Source organism: Aspergillus luchuensis, chromosome 2, assembly GCF_016861625.1.
Source record: "Aspergillus luchuensis IFO 4308 DNA, chromosome 2, nearly complete sequence".
Classification (NCBI taxonomy): Eukaryota; Fungi; Ascomycota; class Eurotiomycetes; order Eurotiales; family Aspergillaceae; genus Aspergillus; species Aspergillus luchuensis.
This window is the reverse complement of record NC_054850.1, coordinates 25,149-43,418: the sequence shown is the minus strand read 5'-3', so window position 1 is coordinate 43,418 and position 18,270 is coordinate 25,149. Positions and strand designations below refer to the sequence as shown.

The following is an 18,270-nucleotide window of genomic DNA, read 5'->3' as shown; positions in this document are numbered from 1 at the left end:
GTGAACTTTGGAAGGAACCTAGACCGGTTGAATTCACTGTCTCGATTGCTTACCTCATATCTTCCCTTGTAATAAATGCCTGCCATTGCCAACACATAGCACGACTAATGGCGTTATGGTCATCACCTTAAACCAAACAACATTTCGCCAATACGTATCTATCTAAAGCGAATTCACGATGGGGTAAGTCCACTGTGCCGATAGGTCCCAGCCGGAGTCTGACATTGGACAGATACACCCACTACTACGGCGTCCGTGACACTCACAGCACAGAATGGGTCACCGCATGGCCCCAGCTGGTGCGGGATGCTCAGCGTGTGGTCGACTCGACTGATGTTCCCTTGTCCGGTCCAACCGACGACCCCCGGGACGACCATGTCACGGTACCCCTGGTCGATGAGATCGAAGGCATTGACATCAACGGTGTTGCAAAGATGTCGCATGACCCTCTAATAATTCATCCTAAGAATATTCGTAGTTTCGAATTCGTGAAAACGGCCGGCAAGCCGTATGATGCGGCGGTGGGCTGCATCCTGCTGCGGGCACATGTCTTGGCCCCGAAACAGTTTCATCTAAGGTAAAGAGATGCACTACCCTGGCTAGTACGAGTCTAGGGTCTGATATGTGCCAGATCTGATGGGTCCTGGGATGAGATGGAATGGAAGTTGGCCCGTAATCTGTACGAGTCTCTCTGGCCAGAGCAGCCCCTGACGCGGCAGTTCTAGAGAGACAGGCTGGGAGAAGGTACAACCGTTCAGCCAATTTGCAAAGCACTGAGACCGGCTTATTCTGACAGTTAATACCATTAATTAAAGTCCGTAGTGCTCTGGATCATGGCTCATGGAATGAATTCTCCCCTATCTATCCTTACTCTCAGGTATTCTATATCCCTAAATAAATTTCGGCCCAGCAAGCAGTTCACCAGTTACCATCAGTCCCCAAGCCAGATATCCCCGGTTGAGGGCACGCCCACAATCCATGACTGGTTGAAGTACTTCTGAAGGACCTTTTGTGCATAGGTCTGATCATTGACACAATAATCTCCCCCTGTTGGCCCGATATGTGGACAGTGAAGCGCCGGATCATACTGCACCATGTGCTCATGAACCTCCCGACATAACAGGGTGTTCCGACCTAGCTCGTAGTCCTTCCCGAGCGGAATCGCCGTGGTCAGGAACTCAAGACAAGCCGTATTGTTATCGTATTGTTGGTTTGCACCGGTGCAGTATTGATCATGCGTTGCGCAGATGGTCGTGGCGAGGATCTGGGTCAGTGATGCCGTAGCCTGGCTGGTCGTGCCGTTGATGGACTCCGCCAAAGCCTCTACCAGGGTATCCAGCAGAAATCCGAACCAACGAAAGGTGGCATCATATTGCATAATGCGTCCGTCGGAATCCCACATGATCCACGTGTCAATGGTGACTGGTACCAGCAGATTACCGAACGAGGTGGCATTAAAGGTGACGACAGTGGTCGCGGATGCGATATTCCCCTGGGCGATGAACTGCGTAATACTATAGTCAACGGGAACCCCAACTAGACTAACATGGTCAGGGTCCGAAAACAGTCCGAAGATATACTCTGTGTTCAATTCGCTGCCGTTGAACACGCGGGTGATGTCTACTCGACCTTGTACCTGCAGGGAGATGTCAGCGACTATGTAGAAGGACAACTACCCTCCACATACATCCGGAGTAAACAAGGTGGAATTAATGGCCTCCATCTGCTCAACATTGGCAGGATATAGGAAGTTGTCCCAGAAGGTAGTTTCCAACTTCCACAGCTCATCGACCGTATAATTCGGCGCAGTCGTGTTGGCCCTCCCCAACACCTGGGGAAGCCACAACACCCCGGCTGATATAGTAGCCAGCAAGAGACGCATGCTGAGTAGAATACAGGCTTTGCTGAAATTTCGAGTAGTCAAGAATAGCTTGCCTGAACCTCTGCACTGGAAGAGCATTTAAATATTGGCTGGTAAAAATGTCAGGTGGAGCCAAGACCAGGCATACACCTAAGAATGCCGGTTGGTATGCAGAGAGGCCAATCATGAGAACGCATTGAGCAATCATGAGGAATCGTCAATTGCACCCACAACAGCTGTGGCATGCCAATCTGGAGATCTCATTGGATGTACCAGTTCGCAGAATCCTCAGCTTGCCACGAGGGTTATTACTATTATATTCTGGCCTACCGAGAACATCACCTGAACCGGCCTTGGGGTCTACGTGTGGAGTGGCTGAGGTGAGATGTGAAATCCCGTGCTATAGTTCCACCTCTCCTACTTATTCTAAGCTGATCAGCGACATCCTCATACCCTGCTGCGCGGACCTTGAGAGTGGAATTCCTCGGGGGTAACCGGAGGAATATTATAGTATTGTGCTAAATTGCTATCTGAGGTTGTATGATGGGAGCGTCGACACTTCACTGATATAGCCTAGAGGGCAACTGAGGTAGCAATGTGGGTTTGTGATGGGGACCCAGAATATAAGAAATCTAAAATTATTGCGATATGTACTAGATGTACTACTAGCACGGGATCACATCACAGTACATTGAGCATAGAGTTTACGAAGGTCTGAACAGGCAATAGTAATTAACATGATTAACGATAATCAGTCTGAGGGGGGGAGGGTGACAATTAAAATTTCCCAGCCAAAGGAGAAGACCATGCGAATCAATAGCCGAGAACACCCGGGGTGCGCGGCTTCATGGTCACATCAAGCTTGACGCCGGTCCAGTGATATGATGAGAAGGTGTCCCGCTCAATATCAAAGTCATTGTTCACCAACTCCAAAGAGTAAAGATATACAAGTTTGGCGACACATACCCGGAACATCTGGTACGCCATCTGTCGCCCTGGACACTGGCGTGCGCCGATAAGAAACGGCCGCGAGGCTTTGAAATTATCCTTGCAGTTTTGATCGATCCACCGATCCGGGTTGAAGATATCAGGCTTCTCCCAATACTGAGGGGCATGGCCCAGAGTATAATGGTCTACCGACACCGCAACCTGGCCAGGTGCTTAATGTCAGTGAAGTGTCTCCATAAATCCAGTCTAAAGGAAGAAAACCGTTAGACCTTACCCCCGGTGGGACGTAGATCCCATCAACTGTGGCGCCGCAAGACACCCGTTGTAGTATGCCCCCGTTGAAGGCAGGTGTGATACGGAAGGTTTCGTTGATGCAGGCGTTGAGATAGGGCAACCTGGCTAGACAGTCGTCCGATAGCTCATCCACGGCGGCCCCCACAGACAAGACCTCCTCTTCCAGTCTCCTTAAGCATTGTGGGTCTTTCAACAGAAAATAAAACAAAGCGTTTAGCATGTTGTCTGCTGTCCCGTAGATGCTGAATCTACGCCGATGGTTTAGTCTAGGGGCGCCATTATTCCCTACTGGCCTGGGACCGATGCTCACCGGAGAACAAAACAATTGACCTGCAATAAGGAATCAGGAACCTGGAGCAGGGTCCTCGAAGCTGCTTGCCGGAGCCGACTGTGAAGGTTATCCGGGAATGCAGATTCATCCTTGTCGTATTCGACTTCGCCTGGATGGACGGGCCGTCGGAAGATGAAGCAGATGGCCTGCCATACTCTTAAAGCAATTGAAATGTGGCGGTGAATGGTAGCTCGTGAGAAGAAGACTAAGAGTGTCTCAAGGAAGCACATGAAGGGGTCCAGCCAGTCAACATGAGGATTGAAGCTTACTATTACTTCGATTAGTGCCGGGTAGCTCGACCCCATTAGTAAATTGTGGAACCTACCTCGCTCCGCTTCGTCGCCGCGGTTTCCAAAGGCCGCCATGCTCGCGAACTGCCACAAGTACCGATTGTTCAACGTGGACAGGGAGACGGGTGCGGCTTCCGTCTGGCCTACATGATGGAATGCTAATTGCTCGGCCATTGCTAGGTGACAATACTCCTCGCCTTTGGCGGCTAGCAGCTCATTCAACGAGGTAGCAACCAGGGGACGTAGCTTTCGGCGATTATCCTTCTCTGTTGAGTTGCCTAACGAATCTGCCATGCCGCCCAGGCTTCCCAACAGGCCTTTCCGACTGCCGTAAAGCGAGAAGTTATTGTCCCCATGGGGTCCATAGATGGTATCGAATGCGCTATTTGTTGCGAATGATAGCTCACTTGGTCCGATGCGAACTACTGGGCCTGAAGGAAAGTCGGGTGAGCTTTCTGGGGATTGGGGAGAGGCGAGGGGTACGGAAACAGATTAAAGCCCACCGTAAGTGTCATGCAGCTCTTTGAAGGTGAACATCAGTCGGCCGGTGAGGACCATTTGTATGCTACAGATCTGGCACAATGAATTAGCTGCCTGAACAAGCGCATGGGGAGATGGCGAAGATAATTGCCCTACCGGAAAGAATTTGGCCAGCAAAGGACCTGGAATACGCGACAGAGGGTCTAGATGGAGGCGGTATATCAGCCATCCGACAATGACCGCTGCTAGCTGTATATCGAATAGTCTCGGTTAGTTGTGGGTGCAAGCTACATGAAGATCCAAGAACTATGTGCCGCATGGCACGTACTAGATAGAGGATCAGCATTGTGTACTCTTAGGCTCATCGGCGGAAATGGTAGTTGATGGGAAGTGAATGCTCCCTAGAGCCGTGAGATCATAGCCTTAGGCCTCGGTGTTGCTCAAATACAATACTCGTCGGTCCACCATTTCCCAGTGGCCCCTCTTCAGGTATTGGTCCTCAGGCACTCGTCATTTCATTTTCAATACATTTTTTGTGGTGATGACCTCGATGCAGGGAGGAGACGTGGGGTGAGGTGACACCAGTTCTGGTCCCAACTGTGCTGTTCATCCATGTGGTAGTGTCTTTCCATTACTACTATCGGCTGTAGCAAGGGTTGGTCTAGACCATCCATATGTCGAAACAGTAAGCCTCTTTCGCTGGGTAACATGAAAGGGGGGGTTGCCCCTTGCTTTGTCGAGGCAGCCGTGAACAGACCACGAAGCGCGGGATTTGTCTACTTTGTCAGACTGCGAGGGGCCATTAGTATTACCAGTGGACCTCTGAATACCGGTGCACTGATATCGCAGGTTATATCTATTAGGTTTCAGTTACTGAACAGCTCACATGATTACTCTATGAGGAGGCGGTGGTGCCTATAACATATTTGCCACAAAGGATCTAGTATATCTAACCAACAGTCTTTATGCACCCCATTGAAGTAGAATACAGGTGATCGGAATCTTATAATGAAATCAATAGCTCGAAATTTTGGCCCCTAACCTACGTAAGACAATGATTAATGCATAATTATTACAGAAAACAAATGTTGGCGTATGCGCCCAGCCATCATTCACTTTCGAGGCCCAGAAATTCCGACCAAAGACGGCAAACAAGAATGTTGCCCAAGCACCAGGAAGACCGAGCGACCTATTTAGCGCGATAAAAAGGTGGTGCAATAGCTGACTATCTATCCTCACTACTGACGGAAAAGCTGACTCCGGGCGCATCGTGGCGCCATTGTTGTCACACGCACACAACCCCCTCTCATCCGTCCTCGCCAAATGACCGACTGTCATCTCAGAATACTGCCAGATGGCTACTCCGCATGCCATATGAGGGGGAAAATTTCAGTGTGTATAACATACCATTCCAGCTACTTGGAGACCACCATTTACGATAGTTCAATGGAGTTATACTTGAATGCTGTTCTTTCCATGGAGACGCTGCAACTTCTTTTCTGGCGGGCAATTATTAGAAACCATATGAGCAACGCAGTATATTGTGCGGAGAAGGCAATGAAGACCTATCCAATTGTTCAAAGAGCACGGCTAGCATAGGATGGCAGATACATAGAAAACCACGGGGACCATAGGGACATGGTCGATCCGAGAACGTCATGCGGCAAGGGATGATTGTTAACTTCTTGGTCACGTAAGGATCCAGGGGCTCCCGCCTGATGGGGTGGACCTGATACGACCCTCCGACTCAAGAGGAGCCGGACTGGCTGATTGATTTGCTCGATGATCGTCACTAAATGACAGTTGCAGCGAAGAATGAAGCAGCAGATGAGCCAATGGCTGGATGGAAAGTGTGCACCACGACATGATTATTCATAATAACTAGACTCGAGGGAGTACTACTCGAATACACTCTCTGGAGACTGGTAGGTCCGACATTATTTGCCGCGCGAGGGTCCAGCATCGGTAAGGCTGTGTGGATGCCCGCCGATAACCTATTGCCAAAGATATCTTGCGCAACGAAAACGAAGGTGCAACCGCCAAGAAGCTGAATGAAAGTCAAGTCATCAGGGCCGTGGGGGTGGAGATATCCGTGGATGATAGGATGGTCTGCACAACGAACACAGGCAACTGGAAGCCCACGCCGATGCCCTCCTCAGAACCACCTCGTATACAATCCATTGATATGTCCCGAAAGCTCACTGCAGTGTCGAGAGCAGCCCAGCGCTGATACTAGTCATGGTCGCCCCAAGGAGCATATAGGGGCCAAAGTTTTCTGCAATCCTCACCAGGACGCCGCAAATGATAGCCAATATAACGTTGATTACGATGAGCGGCAGGTTCTGAATGCCGGGCTCGGTGGCAGTGACCCCCTGAACCACGTGGAGCAAGGTGGCGAGATAGTAAAAAAAAGATGAACATGACACCAATTCGACAGACGCCGTACATCGCTGAGATCGGGATGTTTCGGACGCGGTGTAGGCGCGGTAAAGCAGTGGCTCGTTGGCGGGCCTAGATTTGCAGCCCTACAAAGCAAGCAAGTAGGACCACAAAGAAGAGATAACAGGGTAACTATACGAGCATTGGGCCAGGAGCGTTGTGTACCTCCCCATTGGGGTCTTAGCAGCAGGCACACCATAGATGGTAGGAAGATGGCCGTCCCCAAAGGATCAAGACGAACCACGTTTTCCCTTAGGCTTATCGGTGCGACAGGTTTGGTGTTTTGGAAGGTAAAGAAGATAACGACGGGACCCAATAGCCAAATGGGAGATAAATATCGAAACACCAGCGGCACGAGATGTGGTTTTTGAAGGCCCCGCCCATCCTAAAAACCGGCAAGTCATGAGGTGACCTCGCACTCTCTATCATTTGATCTTGCGACGGAAGGGCCATCTGGCCTATAAGCTTGCAGAGGTACGATTAGGTTCGCCACTGAAAGTACGCTCATTGGGTACCCTGAGAAGTCTGTCTGTTGGTGAAATGGCCCTCTGTGATCAATGATGATAAGAAAACCCAAGAATGGCCCCCCTCCCCCCAAGCCGGCCATTGCACGGGACGGGATGAGGCCCGACAAGGACGGGTGATACCGCAGAAGGAGAAGCGAAGTTCAAACACAAAGAGGCCACTCATGTTGATACAATTCATGGGGAAGAAGGTTTTTAGAAGGCTGAAAGAGAGTGTCACGGCGAGGGTAGTGAGCAGGTAGGCACCTGCATACTACCCACATCATCCGGCAAGTGAAACTGCTGGGTGATTTCTGGCACCGCGGTGGACATGATGGTACAATCGAGTGATGTAGAAGACGTGGAGAAAAGAGCCCGATGGTGATCAATACCAGTTTGTACCCATTTGCAAGAACCGCGTCCTCTTCCCGCACAGGGTGTTCTCGGTGATCTGCTGGTCTGTCTTTGCTCTCACTCACAGTTGGGGATCCCAAGTTCATCTGGGAGACCATTTGACAGTTCTCTCACTCCACACTTCCGCCCAGTGGCAAAGATGCGGTGGCTCCGCTTGAACTATGTGCAGCGTCTAACACCGGGACAGAATACCTGTAAGCGTAGTCGGTGGCTGGGTAGCCAGAACGCGGATACTAGTGTCTGATAAAAGCAGTCAGCTGTCACAACCAACTGAATCAGCAGGGGTGACTGACATGCCTGCAATGCAAGCCAAAACTAAGACCATCCTATGAGAGCGGAAATATGATCGGTTGCGCATGTTCCACGGGACTGCTTCGTGGGATTGCAAATGTAGAATGTTGTCCTGATGGTTTCACCCAAGGCCGAGAATGTTGGCAGCTGACTCTATCTGTGGCCAGACTCGGCTCGGCCAGTTCTAGGCTGTACGCAACGACCGCAAGCCGAGTGTCGTTGATTCAGAGATTCGAGGCGTTGATGTATTGTGTCAGTGTCTAGGCCCTCCGCCTTCACTCGTCCCTTGCCTACCCTTTAAATCTAGCTATGGCTCGCCAATGCCCTCTTCTTTCGGTTACTCTGTCCGTCACTTTTAGAGCGTTTGGAAGGGCTTGTATGTCCCCTCCCCGCTCCTTCTCGATACAGACTTGCATGGTTGCCGTTCATTGCAGTGGAAAAGCAAGACATAACAACTGGATTACACTCGGTGATGGATGAACGTCTCTCTTCCCAACTGGAACGCTATGCCAGCCAGGTAGCTTCTAGTGCCGGTCTCATCGCCGAACACCTTAAGTCACTCAAAGACGACCCGTCGATGCTGCCTAACCAGACCACACTACCAACAACAATTGGCGCAGCCAAACTTGAGTTGGAGGAAGCCGCAATTCAGCTGCTCCATCTAACCCGGGACCCAGGTGATGTGCTGACAAATTTAACGGTTGATGTTCGCATATCCTTTCCTACTTTGGCCTCCTTTCTCTGAAACTGTGCAAATGTATATGGACGGCTAGCTGATAATATAGTAAATGTGTGGTTTCATTTTCCAGCTCCAATTTATCTGTGCCGTGCGATGGTTACTCCACTTCAAGATTCACACTTTTGTGCCACAGGATGGCACGATCTCATACCAAGAGCTGTCTCACATGGCAAAAGTGCCAGAGAAACTCTTGCGCAGCTACCTACGACTCGCCATGACCGGTCACTTGTTCCAAGAGTACGGAACAACGGGAATGGTTGGCCACAGCCCTGTATCGCGCAAGCTAGCCGGTGACCCGACCTTGGACTATTGGGGCCAGTACTTTGCTGAGACCGTTTTCCCAACTGCGGCCAAAAATGTGGATGCGACTGCTACTTGGCCAGATAGCAATAAATTAAATGAAACGGCGCATAATCTCGCCTTCGACCACCATGGCTCCTTTTTCGACTACATATCGCAGGATCCTGCCCGCACGGTTGAATTCGCCAATTCCATGAAAGCAGTGTCCACTACCAATCTGTTTGACACTTCGCATTTATGCAAAAGTTTCGAGTGGTCATCTCTCGGTGACGGGGTCGTAGTCGATGTGAGCCTCTATATCTCAGGTTCCCTTCCATGCACTGCTTAACGAATACCCCTAGATAGGCGGCTCTACTGGTCATGTCAGTGTAAGCCTAGCAGAGAGCTTTCCGAGGCTACGCTTTGTGGTGCAAGACCGCCCAGAGGTTGTTCTTAACAGCATCCAGCGACTGGAAGAGCGCGAACTGCCCGTCTCAGTGACTACTCGCATCCGGTTTCAGGGTCATTCTCTCTTCCACTTGCAGCCAGTTAAGGGTGCTGCCGTATATCTGCTGCGCCAAATTCTCCATGACTGGCCGGATCAGGAAGCTGTTCAGATTCTTCGCAACATTTTGCCTGCTCTGGAACCAAAGAGCAGGATCTTCATCGCTGACATAGTTCTACCAGAAACGGGCTCTATCCCGGCTACTCAGGAACGGGTGATGCGCTGCAATGATCTACTGCTTCACCAGTTTACCAACACGCTGGAGAGAACGCTAAAGGATTGGCTGGCCATCGTCCGTCAAGTGAGTGACAAGCTACAAATTCAACACGTGTATAGAGATCCCGGTAGTATCCTGTCCCTTATAGTCTTAAGAACTGTTTGAAAATAGGGCAATAGAGAATAAAATTTGGTCGAACACCTGATAATGCGGAAGGGGTGGTCACAGGGCATGCTGTCCTCCTTAGAAAGAGGCGACCCAAGGGGAGAAAGTACATTCGTTCTGGACTGATAAGAGTACCGGCCGGTCATTGCCCCTTGCGTCGCACAGCCCAGTGGGGCAATCTACGGACTGCGCATAACGTGGTGTGTCACCACCTTCTAGTTCTATAGAACCTATCATCGCTGTCATCAGCTATCATGTTCCTACCTAGTGTTCGCACGATGGAGACTTTGCTGTATTAGATGTAAGCTGACTACTGACTGCACGACATAGACCGTAGTATGGCCGGGTATCACTGAACGTGCCGCCAATGATGGTGGCTTGCAATTCCCCAAGTGATGTGGAATGGAGGTTCAGAGTTTCTTATCACCAGCGTAAGCAGTAGACCGCCATCAATATTCGCGCACACAGGTTCTGGCCCTAGGTAAACATTATCCACCACCCCTGTCAGGGGCTCAGGACATCTTCGTGGCTTGGTATGGGCAGTTTGATTGTGCATGCGCCAGGTATCCTGCCTATATTTATTGGTGGCGGCTAGGGTTCGATAAGCCTCGCGCTAGATTTGCATGCCCCCATGCACCGCTCTGGGTATCACTGGAAGATGATCGTCAATGGCGTGAGATAGATTAAATTCTGCGGGGGGAACGATGGCTAGCCGTGGAACGACAAATGATAAGCAGATGACCTGGGCTTCCCTATATCTAGAGGGTATATCCTAGGATGTTGGTCTTCCAAAATCCTGTACTTTGAGCAAAACATCGCACTCCAAGGTCTCCACAGGCATGGCCGCTCCGCAGAATGCCCCCATCCCTGAAGCTGGGAAGAAGGTCCTGAGCACTGTCACTATGGTGTGTCTGTTCCCTGCCTCTTACTCAGGGTTATATTATCCTTGGTGGTTTTATTGCATGGTCATGCTCATGTTCTCCCTCTGCTAGGCCCCTTCTCTGGGGTTCGTGCCCATCGCTGTTCATTTCGACCTCTTCGGCTGCCTGCAAGACATCGGTAAACCAGCCACCGCGGAGGAGGTCTGCAGTTTGCATCACACTAAATATGGTGACACTGACCTGTGTATGTCATCCAATGGTTTCTTTCGTGGAACGTTCGTGTAGCTAACCATGTGAACCAATCCTAATGCAGCGGTGCCTCTGGCCAGTATGTTGTTTCTCTTGCAGACCTCTCCATGACCGAACAATACTCACAAAGCTTGACTACGCCGCAGATGATACCCTTTTCCTCATGGGTGGGTTAGGGTTCTTAGACCTTCTTCCAGATGATGTGTACCGGGCCAACGACGTCACCCGATTCTTGGTGGAAACGCCCTCTGCCCAGCATGGAGCCATGCATTTGTAGGAATCTCTTGCGACACACCTTAATCTGTGATGTCGGTAGCTGACAGCAAGGTTCTCTCACTATCCAGCACATCCGAGGGGCTTTTGGCATCGGCATTTCTCATGCGGCGCCTGATAGATACCAAGTTTGAGTATCCGTTCCAGGAGTGCGACACTCCGTTCCAGTATGCACACAAACTCATGGGCAATGACTTCCTTGCTCGGGAACATGTGTATTCAGTGATGCATCACACGGGTCGTCTTGATAGCTTTAACACTTTTATGACGGGCAAATTCGGCCGCTGGGGCACAATGCCCGATCGCGTCCGCAAGCTCGGGTATGATCTGGATGGCTTGCTTCAATCAACGGCTCCCGAGAAACTCCAGGTAGTTGACATCGGTGGTGGCCGGGGCGAGCTGCTCTTGGAGATGCAAGCGGCATACCCACACCTACTAAAGAAGGAAAACCTCATTTTGCAGGAGTACAATGCAGACATTGGTGTGGTTCCCGAGGTCACAGAGATGGCCTGGAATTACAAAGAGGATAGCAGCGAGCAGCCTGTCAAGGGAGCTTTGCTGTATTCCATGGCTCACGTCCTCCACAATTTGTCGGATATTGAGTCCATCAAGCTGTTGGCCAAGGTCGCCAGGGTCATGGCCCCGTCTTCACGTCTGCTCATTCAGGAGTTTACAAAGAATGCAGCTAGTTCGACCACCCATGCCGCGATGATCTTGATGCATGCTGGCCGAGAACGGACCCGCGCGGAGTGGAGGGATCTTGCGGCCTTTGCAGGGTTGCAAATAACTTTCGAGGCGTACCCACCAAATGGCGAGTGTGTTGTCGAGCTGAGAAGAGTACTTAATTGAATGGCCAACACAGTCGGTCTCGAAGCTTAGGCACCAAGTCTAAAATGTTCGTAAGCTGGTTGCTTAAGTAGGTGCCGCAGGATTGGCGCTCAGTGGCCTTGAAGAGAAAGCATTTAGGGACGCTCCCTGTATGTTCTGCCATTGGGCCATTGTTTTACAATATAGAGCCTCCTAATGCGATATTCCTACGCTGTTTCCAGTATTCCCGTGCGGGATGTTTGCTGCAAGATCAAGGTTCTACGAGAAAGGCTGTCTAGTACGTAGTGTCACTGAAAATGCCAATAGAATCACGACTGTCTTTGCGAACGCCACATTCTGAGACCCAATGACCTTGCGCTATATTTCTAATGTAAATCACTACCCATTTCCCCAACCCCTCTCCACAACTTCGATCTTGCTTCCTCTTGGACTATCTTCCACTGTGGCCACCATTCGGCATTCGAACATACCCAAGAAATTCCTCTCGTTCCACTGGTACCAAACTAAAGCACACTGTCTGGTGATATGTGCCAGAATTGGAGGGTACCCAATAAGGCAAGAAATCAGCTTATTCAATCCTGCACGAACGGGGAGGTTATTCTGATCCATATCAGCCATGGTATCACTGGGGTATATATGGTAGCATGCACTCACTAATCCTCGATAACCTTGACCTGCTGAATATAAGGGTCCCCACTATTAAAGTTGAGGGTATGAGTGCCGGTGACAAAGACCAGCTTGTAATACTCGTCCCCTTCTGAGTCAAAAAACACGTAGGTACTTGCGTGTTCGCCTTGTCTTTCGGTGACGTCAAAATCGAGCTGATACTTATAAATCAGTCCGTCAGCCTGGAACAGGCGGTACCTGGAGATGCCCGTCTCTCGCTGAAAGACGGTATCGGTTGTCTTCCATGTGCTATCACCGACAGGCCAACCGGCATAATAGGTGCCGGATCTGGCTGCAGAGACTAATTGCAGCAGCCCCAAGAACAAGAGGAGCAGAAAATGCATGATGGGCACTGGTGGTAATATTAAAGAGCCGTTGGGTGAGGAGGGTCTGCAGTCGTGCTGTTGTTACGCGATATCAAAGATATGTGATGATTGAGAGGAAAGATGCCAGCAAGGATACCTTTCCAACTATATATAGTCGGGCGGTCGCACGCTTCATTCTCCTGCCAACTAGCGCCATGAACCATGGTGGAGCTCTGAACAAGTGTGCATTGTACACTTTGGGAGCAGCTGAATAGATCTCGGGTCGGTCATGCAATCTCGCACATTGTGGTGACCACATTGATTCGATGTTCAGCATCATACTGTGCAAATTAGGGAGCACCGCAAATTTGAGACTCCAACGCAACCGCCACTTGCGATACAATGCGCCCATCTCCAAGCCTCGAATACCACTAAACTTGGGAATTCGGGAATTGACATGCAGATCCTTGCATTTGCCTCTCTTCATTCACGAGTCGAAAGCGCGATCGATTCATTTTGAGCTTTAGGCTGGTCATGGGTCGGAACTAATGGCCACACCAGCGATAGATAGTGTGGCTAGTGCTGACGAGCTAGGGCCCGACTACTGTGGCCGGCGTGCGGCTGAACCTGTGCAGATCGGAGCAAGTCCCTATGGCATTCTAGTAACGTAGCTCGACATTCTATTTGTCAGCTACTTTGCTCAGCACCCATTACTTACCTCCGATGCCTGTTGCTTACTGGCGATATGCTTGGGGATCAGCGATCGGCTTGAGCCGACTTTGTGCATGGCAAGCTGCTAGTTCCCAGTGCTTTCGGCGGTCTGGAGCAGTGTGCGCATCTGAATTCCGGGGCTTATTACACCGAAGAAGATGCCGCTATTTACACTACTGGGTGGTATTCACCGGATATTCCGACTGAGACTCCGGTATCCATGGTTCATGTCAAGATTTGGAAACCGATTGGGACCGATTGTAGATCATCCAGTGACCCGCCCATTGTTGAGTCGCTTCTCATATGCAATCTAATTATTCATATGACCCAACCCCGTCCAGCCCCGGAGCCAGGTATTGGGTAGGGGAGTTGATCGTATGTGTACGATGCGGGCTTCGAACACCGGGGCAAAAGCTCCGGATTCCCACCTTGAGTACATTTCAAGATTTAAGAAGTTTACAGGAATATCTAGAAGGTATGGAAGGGACTACTCTTGAGCACCATGATACAGCAGAGTTCTGACCCTGACGATGGAAACGTCACTATGCGACCGGGGAGCGCAAGAAAGAAGCAGCGTAGCGCTGGCGTAACAAAGTACAATCGCCTTGACAGTCCTACCGAGCTTCTAGACAAAATGATCGGTCAGAAGAAGTCAAGAAAGAATCAGAACCCCCTTCTTCATCGTGAAACGTGGTTCTGGGGGTAGGTGGTAAGAAAGTAAAGAAGGCACACATCTCGGCTTAACTTGGGAGGGGCGAGGGATCGTGCCGTTGCAGGTGTGAAGGTGACAAAACAATAAGCTATTTCCAGCATATGTGCATAATTGTAAGCTTCATATCTCCTCACCTGTGCTTCTCCAAGCTCCATATATAGTCCAGAATAAGTTCGGTAACATATGGGTATCGCAACTGAGCAGTTGACAGCCGGTCTTTGCATTTTCCACGTCTAACCACAGCGACCACGGCCTCCACACTCAGCGAGCGAGGAATTTTACTACACTGAAAGGACTTGGCGTCAGTCGATAACGCTTGGGATTTTTTATAGGGCAAACATTAATGTATAGGTACAACGATGTTACGATCGCAAATCTAACCATTGATAACTTATCACCTGGGGAGAGAAGACAGGGTTCAAATGCTGTCACAATAACACCCCATAACCGATACTCAATAGGGGAACTAAGGTCTTGACTGTTTTACAGGTAGAAATGTGACTGGTCCCAAATACGCTGAATTATTAGTCCGCCTTCCTAAGCTAACATCGACCTGGACCATGCCTGTGCACGATTCAGTTGTACTACCTTCGAGCGGTCCTTCCTACGTAGACTTTGATGTTAATAGAAGATTGATTGTATGACTAGTAGAGGGTGTTCCAGTTCTATTTAATACTCAAATAGGAAGATACTGTCCCGGAATCGCTATCTCGTGTCTCAGGAGAGCACTCCAAGTCGGTTGATGGTAGCAGGAAACAGAGCACGGCCCCGCAACAGAATTGCGACAATAGAACCGTTTGTAGTACATTCGATTTACTTCATTGGTATTCTCAACCTCTTAGTGCATGATGTTAACTATAGATAAATCAATAATATAAGATGCTTAAACCCGGTACAGCTGGTAAATGGCCTTTTTCTAGGGACTTGGCGTGTCACGTGGATCGTTCAGGGACGCAGACCCACGCACCATCAATGACAGCACAGGGTCTGCAATGCCCGGATAATGCAGATTGCAAGAGAATGCTTACGTCTATAGAGTTTGATGTGATCAGGAGCGGGTCATCTCATGTTACAGTTCACTTCTCCTGTTTCCTGGAAGGCTTATGGGCTATCTCTCAATCTCTGAAATGTTATATGGTTCTAGAACTTTTTCTCACCCGACTTGCCTACTTTGGTTACCGTGCCCCACTCTTTCGGATCTCCAGAGTTTGGAGACACAAACTAGATATCTACCTTAGGGACATGGAGTTTTTGCGTGCGATGGGTAGAAAAGGGTGGTCAACGCTGATTTCAGGCCTGCTCATGCCGCCTTTCGAATGACCGTTCAACCATCCCAAGGTCGCCTGCCTCCTATAACCAAGTTGGTCCCCCATCACTCCGCTCATGTCCGCATCAACCGACGCCACCCCGGCATCCAATGTTCTTGGCACTATCGGCACCGTTTTCTGGTGTATCCAGCTTGTCCCCCAGATATGGTATAACTGGCGACGGAAGAAAACAGAAGGGCTGCCTCCTGCAATGGGGTTCTTGTGGGCTATTTGTACGGACCAATTCCCCCCTCCCCCGTGCTGATTATCCATATATCCATATCAGTGTAGTAGTAATATCCGCCATTAGGAGCGTTAAAGATGGGACTGCCAATTCTAGTAATACTGACTGGATCTCTGTCAGGTGCTGTGCCCATGGGCGTTTATCTGATCCTACAGGTAAATAATATCCCTCAATTTGCCGTTCAGGTACACGTAATGGCTTGAGACGAGATGCTCACAACAATGACCGCCAGGAAGTCAATCTCCCGATGCAAATCCAGCCTCAGATTTTCGGGACTTTTTCGGCCATTATCTGGGCCCAGATTCTACATTATGACCAGTGAGACCTAACCATGCTTGGACACTAGGACCCAAAATATTTAAGCTGAAGCGGTATTTATGTTTGTATGCTGACATGAAGAACAGCAGTTACACCTCCCAAAAAGCCACATTCGCATGTGTTGGCCTCCTAGCGATCATGGGTGGGGTCGAAGCCCTACTCATTTTGACACTAAGGGCATGATGGCTGGTCTACCTACTCATGAAAATATTGAATAACTAATTCGATCGTGGTCGCAGATCCCATACAATAAGGGCATCACCTGGCCGGATCTCCTGGTGGGTGCGATAGCCACGGTACTTCTCGCTGGCGGCATGCTACCAATATACTTTGAATTGGGGAAAAGGCAAGGACGGGTGATCGGAATAAGTACGTGGTACTCATGTTCCCCGGGGGCGAAGGCGCGAATTCTGATCGACATAGATTGGGTCTTCTTATGCATCGACACGCTGGGAGGGCTTTTTTCAATTTTCGCCCTTGGTATGGCCACTATACCTTACATTGTGCGACATGCTAACGGAGTCCAACAGTGGCACAAGGGTCATTCGATATCCTTGGCGGGGTTATGTATATCGTCGTGTGAGTCCGTTGCTTGCCTCGCGGTATATGCTCAGAGTATCTGACCAGTGACCAGTGTGGTACTCGAGCTGGGAATTTACCTCAGCCACATCATTTGGCGCATTCGGTTCCGTGAGGCCCGAAAGGAAGCCAAGCTTTCGGGGAGAAATGTGGAGGACGTTCTCCGAATGTCTAGCCCGGCGTAGTAGGCGACCTTAAAGAATAAGCATACGTCGCTCCGGTGCCAGCCTCATGAACTGGATCCACGTGAGGTCACTTTCTGGCAAGGCCCAGAACCGCTTCAAGAAGGACAAGACATTTCGTCGGTCCAATGTGCCGCTGACCTCCATAACCAGTTCAATCTCGTGTGCGACCACTTTCTGTTTCTGCGGGCACCCACGGCACTCGGTGCCTGCAATGAAAAGCGGCCACACAAGGTCATGAGCGAATGAGTGCTTGTCAACGAGAAGGGCGAGATGGATAAAGATGGAATCTCTCCAAGACTGACATATCATATCTAGAGAACCATTCCTAGCGAGGACGTGGTGGACATAAATTAGACCGGCGTAGTAAAAGATCCACACCAGGTGCTGAAAACTGAGACAGGCCTGGTCGGTTTGCCAGCAAAGTATAAGGCTGAACTCCAGCATGCGGGCCTTGGCGGCTTCCAAATCCCCTATCATCGTGTCAAGCAATGAAAAATCCATCCCATAGTCATCACTAGATTGCAAGCGCTCCACATGTGTCGTTCGACTGATTATGTCGACAAAGTCGCTAAATATAGCATTCGAATCAGTCAGCGGAATTGCCTCGTACTCCCCAAGGGCATCGAAAGTGGTGAGGCTAGCAAGAACACTGGCGTAGTACTGCTCGTAGACTAAAAAGGCATCGATTTCGTCCGTGCCTCCGGCGTCCATCAGTGTGTGTTCTTTCCATCGGCGGATCACACGTGCGGCCTCCAAGTGCATCCGCCACTTAGCCGATGCAGCGCCGAGGAGTTCGACGTTATAGAGGATGAGCGTGGCGGCCAGTGCGCACTGGGCCTGATTGGAGGAAGAGCCTTCCTGCCTCATGTGGCGAAGAAGCTGAGCCACCGAAGCCAAGGCCTGCTCCCGGCGGCATACAGAGACGACCTGCAGCTGCTGGCGACGCGGATGGTCGTTCGGGTAACGCGCAGCAAGATCTTCCGACGAAAGTGCAAGCATGGCATGAAGGACAGTCGACGATGCCCCCGCCAGCGGAATGATGACCTGTCTCCAGGGGTTCGTCGGGCCATCGACCCAAGCCAGCTTGGCAGACACAATCTGATGGTAGTGATACATGAGTTCGGAAGTTACAGCATCAGGGTAGTGGGCAATAGTCGGGAGCATGGTAGAGGTAGCTGCCTGCCCGTGAGTCTACCTCTGCTAGCCACTCCTTGGCCCCATCGGAGGATGAGACCGTATCCCGGACATGGAAATCC

General features: G+C 50.3%; 8 protein-coding genes across 8 annotated transcripts; 4 read left to right on the top strand and 4 right to left on the bottom strand.

Annotated features, from left to right (window-relative positions):
• Window positions 1–178: 178 nt before the first annotated feature.
• AKAW2_20018A (uncharacterized protein) lies at window positions 179–725 on the top strand (the record flags this gene model as incomplete). The annotated part of the gene is made up of 3 exons (XM_041684685.1): window positions 179–183; window positions 233–577; window positions 632–725. 3 exons carry the CDS (start codon window positions 179–181, stop codon window positions 723–725), a joined length of 444 nt encoding a protein of 147 aa, XP_041538844.1.
• A 206-nt stretch (window positions 726–931) lies between these two features.
• On the bottom strand, window positions 932–1,882 carry AKAW2_20017S (uncharacterized protein; the record flags this gene model as incomplete). Its single annotated transcript, XM_041684684.1, has 2 exons — window positions 932–1,636; window positions 1,688–1,882. The coding sequence occupies 2 exons, from the start codon at window positions 1,880–1,882 to the stop codon at window positions 932–934; spliced, it is 900 nt and encodes a 299-aa protein (XP_041538843.1).
• A 792-nt stretch (window positions 1,883–2,674) lies between these two features.
• Window positions 2,675–4,550, bottom strand: AKAW2_20016S (uncharacterized protein; the record flags this gene model as incomplete). Its single annotated transcript, XM_041684683.1, has 7 exons — window positions 2,675–3,010; window positions 3,084–3,351; window positions 3,414–3,702; window positions 3,760–4,155; window positions 4,228–4,297; window positions 4,361–4,453; window positions 4,533–4,550. The coding sequence occupies 7 exons, from the start codon at window positions 4,548–4,550 to the stop codon at window positions 2,675–2,677; spliced, it is 1,470 nt and encodes a 489-aa protein (XP_041538842.1).
• A 1,705-nt stretch (window positions 4,551–6,255) lies between these two features.
• AKAW2_20015A (uncharacterized protein) lies at window positions 6,256–6,621 on the top strand (the record flags this gene model as incomplete). Its single annotated transcript, XM_041684682.1, has 1 exon — window positions 6,256–6,621. One exon carries the CDS (start codon window positions 6,256–6,258, stop codon window positions 6,619–6,621), a length of 366 nt encoding a protein of 121 aa, XP_041538841.1.
• Window positions 6,622–8,323: 1,702 nt separating this feature from the next.
• AKAW2_20014A (uncharacterized protein) lies at window positions 8,324–9,756 on the top strand (the record flags this gene model as incomplete). The annotated part of the gene is made up of 3 exons (XM_041684681.1): window positions 8,324–8,557; window positions 8,661–9,176; window positions 9,232–9,756. 3 exons carry the CDS (start codon window positions 8,324–8,326, stop codon window positions 9,754–9,756), a joined length of 1,275 nt encoding a protein of 424 aa, XP_041538840.1.
• Window positions 9,757–10,595: 839 nt separating this feature from the next.
• On the top strand, window positions 10,596–12,008 carry AKAW2_20013A (putative O-methyltransferase; the record flags this gene model as incomplete). Its single annotated transcript, XM_041684679.1, has 5 exons — window positions 10,596–10,661; window positions 10,749–10,881; window positions 10,951–10,965; window positions 11,033–11,159; window positions 11,231–12,008. 5 exons carry the CDS (start codon window positions 10,596–10,598, stop codon window positions 12,006–12,008), a joined length of 1,119 nt encoding a protein of 372 aa, XP_041538839.1.
• A 578-nt stretch (window positions 12,009–12,586) lies between these two features.
• AKAW2_20012S (uncharacterized protein) lies at window positions 12,587–12,997 on the bottom strand (the record flags this gene model as incomplete). Its single annotated transcript, XM_041684678.1, has 2 exons — window position 12,587; window positions 12,642–12,997. Coding segments are annotated over 2 exons (357 nt in total).
• Window positions 12,998–17,023: 4,026 nt separating this feature from the next.
• Window positions 17,024–18,178, bottom strand: AKAW2_20011S (uncharacterized protein; the record flags this gene model as incomplete). The annotated part of the gene is made up of 1 exon (XM_041684677.1): window positions 17,024–18,178. One exon carries the CDS (start codon window positions 18,176–18,178, stop codon window positions 17,024–17,026), a length of 1,155 nt encoding a protein of 384 aa, XP_041538837.1.
• Window positions 18,179–18,270: the final 92 nt, after the last annotated feature.